The 12,644-nt window shown below is 54.2% G+C and overlaps 1 protein-coding gene across 1 annotated transcript; it reads right to left on the reverse strand.

Annotated features, from left to right (window-relative positions):
- Positions 1-3,749: 3,749 nt before the first annotated feature.
- PURB (purine rich element binding protein B) lies at positions 3,750-12,196 on the reverse strand. Its single transcript, XM_046020696.1, has one exon. The coding sequence runs from the start codon at positions 12,056-12,058 to the stop codon at positions 11,141-11,143; it is 918 nt and encodes a 305-aa protein (XP_045876652.1). The 5' UTR covers positions 12,059-12,196; the 3' UTR covers positions 3,750-11,140.
- Between the last annotated feature and the right edge of the window lie 448 nt (positions 12,197-12,644).

The raw sequence follows: 12,644 nt of genomic DNA on the forward strand, positions 1-12,644 counted from the left end.
TCTTCAGAGCTCATGAAATAAAGACACTTTTCTCTCAACTCAGAGGCTCAAAAGTTTTTGTTTTGCTACTAGAGAAGATGGAAAGGCCCGTGCTTGACGCAAAGGAACGTAAAATCATGAAAAAAAAAATAGGTTGCTTTTTGATTCAGTTCCTACCCTGGAGTTGGCTTTGTAGCTCAGAGTGACACACAAGGAATAGCCACTAATATACCTAATGAGGGTTCTGCTTCATTTCACTGGAGGAGCTGCTACGACATGTTTTCAATATAGATCAATACATTCAGGGTCGCCTGGGGGCTCAGTGGGGTAAGCGTCTGCCTTCAGCTCAGGTCATGATCCCGGGGTCCTGGGATCGAGCCCCGCATCAGGCTCCCTGCTCAGTGGGGAGTCTGCTTCTCCCTCTCCCTCTGTCCTCCTCCCTGCTGTGCTCTCTCTTTCTCTCTCAAAATAAATAAATAAATAAATAAATAAATAAATAAATAAATAAATAATCTTTAAAAGATACATAAATGTGGTGGGTACTTACTACTGTTGAGATTTTAAAAAATTATCAACATTTTTCAAAAGGACACATGCTGAACTGTTTACCAGTAATAGTTACCTTTAAGGAGTGGGTTTGTAGAAAGAGAGAACAATCGTTTTTGTTTCTTTCCAGTGATTCTCCACTGTTCACATCTGTCAAAATGAGTATGCATTTTATATTTGTAATAGGGGCACCTGCTGGGTCAGTTGTTAAGCATCTGCCTCTGCGCAGGGCTCGATCCCATGACTCTGGGACCATGACCCTGGGGTCCTGGGATCGAGCCTCGCATCGTGCTCCCTGCTCGGTGGGAAGCCTGCTTCTCCCTCTCCCACTCCCCCTGCTTGTTCTCTCTGTCTCTCTCTCTGTGAAATAAATAAATAAAATCTTTTTTTTTTTAATTTTTTTTTTTTTTTTTTAGATTTTATTTATTTATTTGACACAGAGAGAGAGATCACAAGTAGGCAGAGAGGCAGGCAGAGAGAGAGGAGGAAGCAGGCTCCCCGCGGAGCAGAGAGCCCGATGCGGGACTTGATCCCAGGACCCTGAGATCATGACCTGAGCCGAAGGCAGCGGCTTAATCCACTGAGCCACCCAGGCGCCCCTAAATAAAATCTTTTAAAAAATTTATAATAAAAGAAAGTTCGGAGATTTTAATTGCCAAAAAGATGCCCAGCAGTTATGAGGGGTGCCGAATAAATGAGCAAAGGACAGGACAGTTTTGAGGGTGGGACAGTCTAGGAGGGCTTCCTGGCAGAGCCTGAGGAGGGAGAGGTTGGGGAAGCCGGAGGGAGGCCGAGTCTGGGCCAGGCCGCGACCCATGGCTTCTGTCCACGCCCCCAGCTTCTGGCCTGTGGCCCAGCCCTGGGAAGCCCGCTGTGCACTCGATAACCGACCACTGCCCGTTCTTACTTACTCACTTGGCAGTTTCCCGGTTTGACACCTAGGATGGGAGAAATATAACAAATAGGGGGCCATTGTCAGGTTCACTTGTACTTCCCACTGGTTTCGTATGAACTACCTGTCTGGCTCCAATCCACTCCTGCAACGTGACTTTGGAACCATTCGTGTTCTGGGAGAGAAACCATGATTTTAAGGTCTAGAGTGAGCTGGGGGTGCTCTCGGTTGAGCTGGGCTCACCCGGGTACAAGCCTAGCCTTTTCCTTCTGGGTCACTGATACAGATGACCCCATCAGAATGGTTTTCTTTTTCACTCTGGGGACCTGTTCTGATTTTGTTCTCTGACACCATACACTGAGGACATTGAGGAGTGGGACCCACCGTTCCTAGTCGGCTGCTTTTCCTGAGGAACCCTAGGAGGTCCTGCAGACCTTTGTGGGGCACCCGGGGCTCCCAGCATGAAAGTGGGGTAGCTGCGCAGAGCCCTGGCTTACAAGTGTGCCCACTCCCCGCCACTGAGGAGCTGGGAGGCCTGAACGGGGGCCCCAGAGGTCTACACAGAGTGCTGCGGAGGATGGAGAGAAGTCACCTCCCGCGTGGGCAGTACCTTCCAGCTTCAGCGGTGGTGTTTCCTGCCAGGAGGGAAGGCCGGGCCCCATCTTGCTGGCTTGGGCTAATGTCTGTTTCCCAGCTGTGGAGACTGGGTCAGTCGGACCCCAGGGGAACCCCTCGGTCCCCTCTCTCGGTGGGGGGGTGGAGTGGGGACGGGTAGCAGAGGCACCTGGCACATCACCGCTGGAGCACCTCCCTGGCTCCCCACTGCTTCCCGTCTCTGCCACCCACTCTGGGCCCCGGCCCCCACTGGGGGTCTGCGGATCTGAGATGGCACCCAGCGGTCCCTAAGGAGGGAGATGTGCTGGTGCAGCCGGTCCTGGCCTTCAGGGACCCAGCACGGGACTCGGCTTCCTCCTCCCCTAGTCCAGTTCTCCCCAAAGCCCCTGACTGTTCCCACCGTGCCCCGGACCTCGTGTTCTGCAGCGGGCCGGGCCTGCACGTAGGGGCTCTGACGAGTGACCGACCCACTTCAGTCCCCTACAGATTCCAGCAGTGGCCACCAGGTGGCTTCTCCCGACACCAGACTGGCTGGGACCCCAAGGTTTTTCGTGTTAGATACTTGCCCAGAGCCACACTGCTAGTGTGCGGCAGAGACAGGGACAAGCTAGCTCACGACACCCAAAAGGCCCACGGGCCGGAAAAGCGACCCCACGGTCCCCGTGGGCTCGGAGCTCCCCACGGCTCACAGTGAGGTCTGGTCCCTGCCCCTGCCCCTGCTAGTTCGCCGGGGGGCAGCGTCCCAGGCCCCCCTTGGGGAGTGAGCAGGAGCCCCAGCCTCCCTGGGGAGGGCTGCCCCTGCAAACCCTCCGGAGGAGCCGTGGCTTGGGACCTGGGTGGATGTGTGGGCAGTCTGGGCACCGTGGCCTGGAGGTCAGGCTGGTCCGGGGGGCCTGGAGCGAGGGCCACCGCCAGGGACACGAGTCCCAGGGACACGGTGGGGCTGGGAACAGAGGGAGTGTTCCATAGCAGGAGCCTCTAACTCAGCTGGAGGAGCCCGGGGACGCCAGGGGTGATAGCTGTGCTGGTCTCCACCCCATCCGTCACCTTCAGCAAGAGGGACCCTGGGATGCCTGAGTCAGGACCACTCCCAGGCCACAGCAGTGCACGCCCCTCACCTCCTTCTCACCAGCTCTCCTCCCAGAGGCTTCATGGCTGGTAGCCCTGGGCTGCATACTTATTTTTGTCTTCAAATTAAATGTCTAATATGGTAGGGATTAGCTGATCCTGGCCTGAAAGATACAAGCTCCTTGGGGGTGGGGGTCTGCCCTAGGTAGTTGTAAAGGGGCTCCTGAGGCCGAAAGTTTGGGAAACCCGGCTGGGACCTAGGATGCGAGTTTCTCCTTCAAGGCCAGCGAGTTCTGGCCCGACCCACTCCCTTGGCGACCAGCTGTGATGGTGGAGGGGGGACCCTGGGAAGCAGGTTCTCGCCACCACTGGGAACGATGGGGCCTGACACCAAGGGGCCTGTCCGGGACTGGACCGCAGCGGGAGACGAACGTGCAGCCCAACTTTCTCCAGATGCTTCTGAATGTGCAAAGGATCCTGGCGCTCGCAGGCTACTCGCCCTATCTTCCCCCCGAGAGCTGAGATGGCTCCGCCGGGAGGGGACTCGCCCCGTCCCAGACCCACTCTCGAGGCCGGCGTGCTGAATGGTCCTTCCCTCCCCATCCCCACCTGGCTCCTGAAATCAAGAGATACCAGCACATGGTTGCCATTCACTTTTCCGCATACTTTATTTGTTACAAACATACAATTTTTAAATATAGACTGTAAAACTCCATTTGCGGAATCGGCTATGGTAAGGAGTGCACACCAGCAGTAAGGGTTCTTCAGCTCTTGTCTCTGTGTTTCTGTCAGTTTTGCTAGTTAGTGGTCAGCTCGGGACCCGCTGGTCACAGGCCCGTTGGAAGCTTCTGGCCGTGCCCACGTGGCAGCCTCGCTGCTGTCCACACCAGCGGGCGCCCGAGCTTCCGCCTCCGGGCCATGAGCGCAACAGCCCGTCTACACTCTGCTTCTGAACGGTTTCCAGGAAGTGTGATTTCTGAACGGCACTGCACCTCACGGGCTCTGAATTGCCCATGCAGCTGTTAAAGTGCATTCTTCTTTTAAAAAATAAGAGGAATAATCTTTACTCTTTAACCAAGGTACTTAAAAAAATGAACTTTTTGGTCTCTCAGCAGATATTCCCAAGTTGATCCTATCGCTACAAATTTCGGCGTTCTATTTACAAGTATTTATAGGGTTATGGGTGGAAGGGGTCTTACAAAATTAAAGGTGCAGCTTCTCTTGAAGCAGAAATCAGTTCTATAAATTCACACACAGGAACACACACTTGGTTTACGACGCACAAGCATGTGGGTATTTACAGAGACTGAAGACGCCCCCAGACCCCTTTTTAAGTACCTAGTTGTCTGTCTAGATCAGGAAGCTCAGTCTCCTGCCATCAAGATTTGGTTTGACATCATTTTGAACGACTTCTGCAGAGTCCCTGCGGGCAGGACCCCAATCCCGACTTGAGAGGGAACCATCTAGTGGAAGGAAGCTGGGGGGCTGCGCCCGCGCGGGGGGTTCCTGCGGGACAGAAGCCTCTGGAAACGGAGCAGAAGACAAACGGACTCAGGAATGATCCTGGGAAAACATTTGCATGAAGGAGCAAAAGGAAGAATCAATCCCCACCAGCTGTTCCACGACACTGATGGTCTCGGTGATCCCTCCAGCACTGGGGGTCGCTGCGGAATACCCTGGGGAACAGCCTCCTGCTACTGCAGCCGGCGGGGCGAGGCTAGAGAAGGAAGCTCGAGAATGAAGCTGTGCTCAGGCTTGCGTGCCCCCCATGAACTCCCCCGGGCCGGAAAGCCTTGGTGCGCGGGGTGCCCTGCGGGTCTAGGCCTTGAGTCGGAGCGATGAACAGCGAAACCCCCGACGCCTAAGACACACACGCGCTTTGTGAGAGAATCTGGTCCTGCAGTTGTGTCCCTGAAAAGGGAATTTAAAAAGAGAAGGAACAGCCCACTGCCATTCTGTTTCCAGCCAGGCTGTTCTGAACAAGCCTGATCTGCCGATGCCAGGGAAGACCTGGGATGCAGTCTGCCGTGGGACCTTCCAGAGGCAGGACAGACAGGCACGCTGGCGCACAGGCAGCACAAACAGGCTCTCCCGCTTGCCCTCAGCAGGACTGCCCCCAGGTCACCCCCCGATGGACACAGCGGAACCTCCCTTGTCAGGGTCTGCGGACCTCTCACACACAGGGCCCCCAAGATTTGCTCCTGGACTCCCCACCTCAAGCTCGCCGAAGTACGGCCAGGCCCCCTCATCAGACCGTCTGCTGGAAGCCCCCACGGGGGAGAACCCCCTCCTGGCTTCAAACGAAGCTCCGTCCCCCCGTGACAAGGGGACACGGAGTAGCGGACGACCCATGCGGCGGCTGCGCCATTTGAGCGCAGCCTGGCTGGTCCCACCCGCACATCCGACTTGAGAGGCAGGAGCCAGAATTGCCAACACGAGGGAGATGGTGAACAAGGGGGGTCCCGCTGACGGCGCAGTCCCTGTTTCCTCCGGGCATACAGAATACATTCATCGAAGTCTGACTTGGGTCAAGGGGAACGGGCATCACCTGGAACGCGCCAGAGTGCTCAGTCTTCATGATACACCTTTATCGTGTTTTCACTTTCCCAATCAGATTTTCACCCTGACAACCAGACCACGTTTACTGAAAGAACGGTCTGTTGAAGCCATCAGTAAAGAAACTTCATTTTAAGACCAAGGGCTAGGAAGAGTGACTTTACCTCGGGAACTGGGATAAAGAAACTCACTGTCCCCGAGCGAGCTCTTGAAACTCTGCGGGGGCCAGGGCACGGGCGGGGGGGCGGGGGGGGGATTTGAAAATCAATGACTTTGCTTTCCTAGATTTAGAAACCGGGCAAGCGGCGAAGTTCTAGTTTGCAATTTCCGCCCTCCACCTGCAATTTCAAAAACGGGGTACCAATGCACACTTTTTAATTTTGTGTATTTTTCTTAAGGTAAATGTGGTTTTCCTTCTTTTCTCTTTTCTACAACCTATCCCCCAGGCCGCCCATGTGCCCATTATCCAGGTTACTCATGGGGGACAGCGTATGTTTCGGAAGACAGCTCGTGGATTTACAGTACTCTAAAACCAACCCTGAAAACTGATCATCTCGTCCACTTACTCTAACTTCAGTGCTGTTGTTGGCAGGAAAAAAGTTACCTTAAGGCTTAAGGGAAAGTAACTTATTAAATTGTGAATGCAGCATTGTTTACTCTCCCATCGACTAGAAGCTAGCAGAATGCGTTCTGGATCAGTAATACAAACTTCCCAACATCAGCAAAGATTCTACTCTTCTTACACAGAACAATATCCATAGGATTATCTAAGGGAGCCTGAGAAACCATGATCTACATCACACGAAGATCCCATGAATTTCATTATCAAAAAGTGCTTTATCTTTGAGAAATATGTCGGGGTTCCAATGGAAATATACAATGTAAGATCACTCGACACTTCCTCAAGTGAAGTACAAAGTAGAAAAGGAGCAAAACGGCGGGAGGCTCTGCTCTCTGAACAGGCCTCGTACATGTGACTTTCAGGGTGTACTACATTAAAACTGTTTTCAGAGTCAACAGTGGGATTTTACACCACTCTCCCTATTCTAAAACCTGAGATTGGACACCAAAGCAGTCAACTTTGTTACTTATCAGAGCAATTCTGATTCTTCCTAAAAATAGAAGACAACTCAATTGAATTGAAACTCCGGGGTCAAACCAGGAACGTTCCCCAGGTGGGAAGGAGCCGGACCACACGCGCATCCAACGCCAAGAGTGGCCCAAGCAAGGCCTCTCGGTGAGCCCCCTTCGTACCCACACCCGAGGTCACTTCCCTCCTTCCCTCTCACTGATCAAGGCCACACTATTTGCAAATGAATATCTACTGAGAGATCAGTTGTGCATTGGACAAAGTACCGCAAAGTGGGTTAAAAATGAAAACAAAATTTACAGTGAAGAATTCTGTGCGTGGCTGACACACTCAAGCTTCCCCCTAAGGCCGTCCGCCTCCAGAGCAAGGCGGACGCCCAGTGATAGTTCCGTCTCGACACCTTGTGCAGGTCACGCTACCCCCCTGCTAGGGCCGGTCAAGGTCACACGGAACAAAGCATCCTCAGCAACTAGCCTGAAGTGTGCAGCCGTTTTCAGACCACTCAATATGAGGGCACTATAACCAGCCTCTTCTGCCCACGACCCTGCATCGTTTCAGATAAGACAGGACAACTGTTTTGTTTTGAGAAAAGTGAAGCTTGCGTCTCTTTGAAAGACCTGCAATTGACTGCCAGGCGAGGGAGGGGCTGGGCCACCCACACCCCCTGCAGCACCCCCAGCCCCTCCCCCGGCAGGCAAGCGGCAAACCGTTGTGGAAAGTGACCTGACAAGCGGCCGTGTGTGTCACGGCCACAGCCCTCCTGACCGACTCCATGCCTCCCACAGCAGCTCAGGGTGTCTGCGCTTCCCGTTGGGCTCCCACCGTGAGTTCTGGGTGCCATGGAGAGTCCCGTGGCGCTCTGTGCAGCATATGCACTGAAGGCTTTCCCGCGGACTAGAACCGCCCCGCTACTCAAACCCAAGTGGGGACCACAAGAAACCACGAGGTGACGGCGGGATCTCGCCACGGAGTTTCACTCTTTTGATTCGACCGTTCCTGCGACTGGACCACTCGGGCCCGATGCGGCACCTGCTTGAGAAGCACTCTGCCCACAGTCGCAGAAGGGATCCTCGTTCCCCGCTTCTTAGAAACCGGACTGTTTTGAACATGTGATCAGCTGGGAGGTTTGCCAAGGTGGAAGGACGAACTCTACATCACTGTTCGTAGTAGAGGATGAAAACCAGAAAAAATCTGGTTGTTTCCCAGAGTCTGTAATGCCATTTTCTAACCGGAATTAGCAGATTTCCTTTGCTAAGCGCTGCTTCTGAACGAGTTCTGAAATCTGGCCTCCGTAACCGGCCACACATCAAAAGAGCAGTCTCTCTGCCCCACAGACTTCTACTGCCCCAGAACGGTGCGTGCAGTGAGGGTCAGCGAAATACTACAACTGACCCACACCCTTCTGTCATCTCCCTGCAGTGCGGAGAGAGACCGGGAGCCACCCCTGCAGGACAAACGAACCTCAGAGATCGGTTAAAACTTACAAACCCACCACTATGACATTTACCACTTAATCTTACATAGGCAGGTCAAAATTTTAATATAAATTACTTTTTCCAACACATAGCTTATGCATTCTTTGCTCCTTTTTTTGGAGGATTCTCAAATTGGTATCTAAAGATTTACATATGATATATTACTGTTACATGGTCTAATGACTAAGACAATTTCTCTGGTAACCAAAGCTGATGCCATATATGGTAGTGTTCTTGGCATATGCTCTATACGCCTCAGACCACTTCCACATTCTTTCTATTCAGCTAATTATAGCTTAGGAGCCACTGGTGAAGGACTGCGAAGACCCTGTCACTTCTACGGACTAGAAGGGCAAGGCCAGTTACTGCAATTCAGCCCAACAAAAAGAAAAGGAAAAATGCGCCAGCCCCTTGCAAGGGGAGGTACTGCACCTTAGCAAAATCGAACGGGCTCTCTACCGCTGCGCAACGGAGCCACCACCGAAGCGAAACAAGTCGGTCTGAACGGGAACTGTACACGGTGTGAGAATGAACAAGTCACAGCAGCAAGCGGAGAGCTGCAACCTGGTTTCTCCCTGCTGCCTCCCAGCCTGAAACCGCAACAGCTCCTGCGGATCGAACACCGGCTTCGCGGCGCGCCCTTCCTAAAACGGCTTAGGGATCTGTTCTCCGCAGCAAAGAAATCAACACTCAAAACACACAGGTCAATACAGCAGGACATTATTGAAAACAGCTGCCTTGTGGTACAAAATACAGTACGAGTATATACGGATGTCCTTAAAACATCAAAAATACTATTGCTCCCATACAATTTAGGAAACATTCTTTGCGACGGAGAAAGTTTTTTAAAAAAAGGAAAAGCTTTAAAAAAAATCTGTTTAAAAAGTCTACTGTGGAGGATGAGAGTAGAGAAATAGTCTGAAAAGGGCACCAATGTTTGTGGCTCTTCCACTTTTTTTTTTTTTAAAAAAACCTAAGATCAACAGTATTCTGAATTATAGTCTAATTTTTTTAAAAAAGCCTAATTTTATGTACAGTTCTTTCCCTCCCTTTCGGCCACGATGCATGAAGATGACCTTTTTGTAGATTACTTATTTCCCAATAAATACAAAAAGATTGTATAGATTGAATAATACCAAACTCAGATAATAAAGGGTATGCAATAAATTAAATGGCAGCTCAGATAAAGGGCAGGCATGCAGTTAAAAAAAAAAATACTAAGATTGTGGAGGTGGGGTTACTTGCCTCCTGGTTGAGAAGGTGTTACCCAAAGAACAGCTACAAACTTGGGAAAGAACGTTAGCTCCCGTTCAATTCCAAGTCGCCTAGGTCTGTGCCACTTCTAGGAATACCTTGGTGATGGGTAGGGATGTACTTGATTAGTAAAAATCATCTCTACTGAAAATCCATTTAAAATATAGAAGAGGCGATCCTTGAAAACCCCAACTTTTATTCTTGAGAAACAGCTGGATAAACTGGCGAAGGCCAGTCTGTTGAAATTTCAAGATGGTAGAAAAATGCTTCCGGGACACGGTCAGCACTGCACGTTCCCTTCCTCCCTACTCCGATAGATTCCAGCTTCTAAAGGGCGCACTGCTCCACTCACTCATCCATCATTTGCCAACTTTGATCGGGAGGTACTGAAACAATAGATCGAGTTCTTAAAAATTTACTTTAAAAAGAAAAAAATGATGCTGGAATTCTGGACCTGAGGATCTTTTAGTATTTCAACAAATCCACAGACGGAACTGAAGGTAGGTGAAGACTTCAGTTTTGGTTATTTCCAACTTTTCTGTGAGGACGTATATTCCATTAAAGCTCAGGCTTGCAGCCGCACTGTTCCTTTTGTAGGTATCTTCAAGTTTTACGGTTGAAAATCCAGTCAACCAGTGGCCCAAACAGCTGAATTAGCCATAATTCAGTGGCTCCGGTGGAACAGCCACAGGGATCTGGCTCTCATTCACCCCTAAGCCATCTTGTGGTGAGGACCTCCGTGCCTGGAGACCAGGGGAAGGACTTCAGTGAGCAGCATCTAAGCCACTCGCGAACAGTCCTGTGTGCTTGATGTCGCATTTCTTCCCGTGCCCGCCTCAGCAACCCCCAATGTAAAATGACCCTTAGCTCTGAAATAAAAACCTTGGCCAACTTCTAATATCCTTTAGTAACAGATTCTAATTGAAGGACTGACATCTGAATCCCTTGGCATCCAGGAAAACAAAGCCACAAAGAGACAAGGACACTGGTCCAGGTTCCACGCAAAACCATTTTAAACAAAATGGACCCAATTTCTTTCTATATTCCCTGGTGGCTTCCTGAATTCTCATTCTGCCCTGTCCATGATTATTGGAAGTCGCACTCCTTTTCACAAAACCTGCACCCTCAGAACGGGGAGAGACCAAGGCCTCTCTCTTCCCAAGGATTCCACGAAGACCTAGATATGTTGATCTCAATGGAGGTGGACACCGACCCCACAGCAGTGAGGTCAGGAGAGCTCGTCAGGCCAGAATCCCCGGGTAGAACACAAATGCAGCTGTCACGGATGGGTCTGGGGAACCCGAGCGTTCCCTGGCCCCGGGCACGAGAGGATCTATGCCCCTGCAGGGCTGCCCTTACCGGGTCACGAGCCCCGGCTGGAAATGACGGAAACCGAGAAGCCTTCGCTCAGGCCATCTGCCTCCGCTCTGCAGGCTGGTCGGTGTCAGCTCCTTGGAACTTTGCTTTCTCGAATTGTCCGCGACGGTTCTCTTGTGGTTATTTCTCTCAATGAACTGTTCTGTTTTTGAACTTTGTGTGCTCCCGATGGGGCCCCCTCGCCCCGCCTCCACTAGCTCCCCGGGGAAGAGCGGGAAGGGGGCTCTCCAACCAAGAGGACGGTGGGGGGGTGGCGGGGCTGGGGGGCCTGTCAGGGAAGCAGCGGCCTCAGTCCTCGTCCACCTCCTCGCCCTCCGACTCGTCGCCACCGCGCCGCTCGTACAACTTATCCCTCTGCCGCTCCTGGATCTCCTTCATCTCGTCCGCGTACCGGCAAAAGGCGCCCCCGAACTTGCCCCAGGCCTTGAAGGGGACGGTGATGGCGTTACGGTAGGACGGCTTCACCTCGCTCACGCGCAGAAACACGCCGTACTTGTTGCAGCCCACGTCGAAGAAGAAGCGCTTGGAGTCTACGGTGATGGACGTGCCTTCCGGGAGCTCGCCGTACAGGCCGCCGCCCGCGCCCCCCGCGCCGCCGCCCGGGCCGCCCGCCAGCTCGTCGTCGTCGCCGCCGTAGTCGTCGATGAGCTTCGCCAGCGCGTCCCGGAACTCAATGAGGCCCTGCGCGGGCAGCGCGATGGTCTGGCCGCTCTGCAGGCCGCCGGGCCCGGGGCCGCCGCCGCCGCGGTTGACCGTCTGGCGGATGCGCAGGAAGCGGCCGCGCTGGTTCTCCTTGAGGTCCAGGTAGTACTTGCGGTTCTCGCGCACCAGGAACTCGCTCTTGAGCGCGCGCCGCGGCCCACCGCCCTCCTCGGCGCCCGCCGCCGCCGCCGCCACCTGCTCCGGGCTGCTGGGGCCCAGCTGCGCGTAGTGCTCGATGAAGTCGCCCAGGTAGTCGCGGAACTCGGCGGCCACCGCCATGGACAGCGTCAGGCGGCTCTTGGAGCCCCCCGCGCCCACCTCGGCGATCTTCAGGAAGCGGCCCTTGGCATTCTGCTTCACGTCCAGGTAGAAGCGCTTGTTCTGGATGTCCAGCCGCTTCGAGGCCAGCTCCTGCGTCTCCTGCTCGCCGCCGCGCGCCGCGGGCTGGAAGCCGCCGGGCCCGCCGCCGCCACCGCGTTCGCTGCCGCTGTCGCCGTCCGCCATCTTCTCGGCCGCCGCCGCCGCCGCCGCGCTTCGGCCGCCGCCGCCGCCCGCCGCGCTCGCGCCCGCCCTCCGCCCTGCGGCTCGCTCTCCGGAGCCCCCAGCCTCGCCCGCCGGCCGCTCACGCGCTCCCGCCGCTCATCGCCGGCCGCCGCCGCCGCCGCCCCCCATCGCCCCGCGCTCCGCCCCGCCACTTCCGTCCGGCTCGCGCCAGCTTCCGGCGCGTGCCCCCTGACGACACCCGCCCCGCCTACACGCCCTCGAGGCCGGAGCGCGGCGGCGGTGGGTCGCAGAACAATGACGTCACGGCGCGCGGCGCCCTGGGAAGCGGAGAGCGTCCGGGGAGAGGGAGAACGTCCAAGAATGGGGAGGGCACGGTAGGGCGCGGGAGGGCGGGGGGCGGAGACGGTGTGCGTCCGGTTTGTGGTCGCGTGTCTCCCGGGTGCCAGACCCGTCGAATAACTGCACTCCTTGTAGGAACAGCGGTTACAACTGCGCGACCGCTAGAGGGAGAGTCATTAATGGAGGAAGGAGGTCGGGGTCGTCGGCGCTCATAACAAAGCTGACCCGGTAGCGTTGCTGGGTAACG

This window comes from Meles meles, chromosome 10 (assembly GCF_922984935.1).
Source record: "Meles meles chromosome 10, mMelMel3.1 paternal haplotype, whole genome shotgun sequence".
NCBI lineage: Eukaryota > Metazoa > Chordata > Mammalia > Carnivora > Mustelidae > Meles > Meles meles.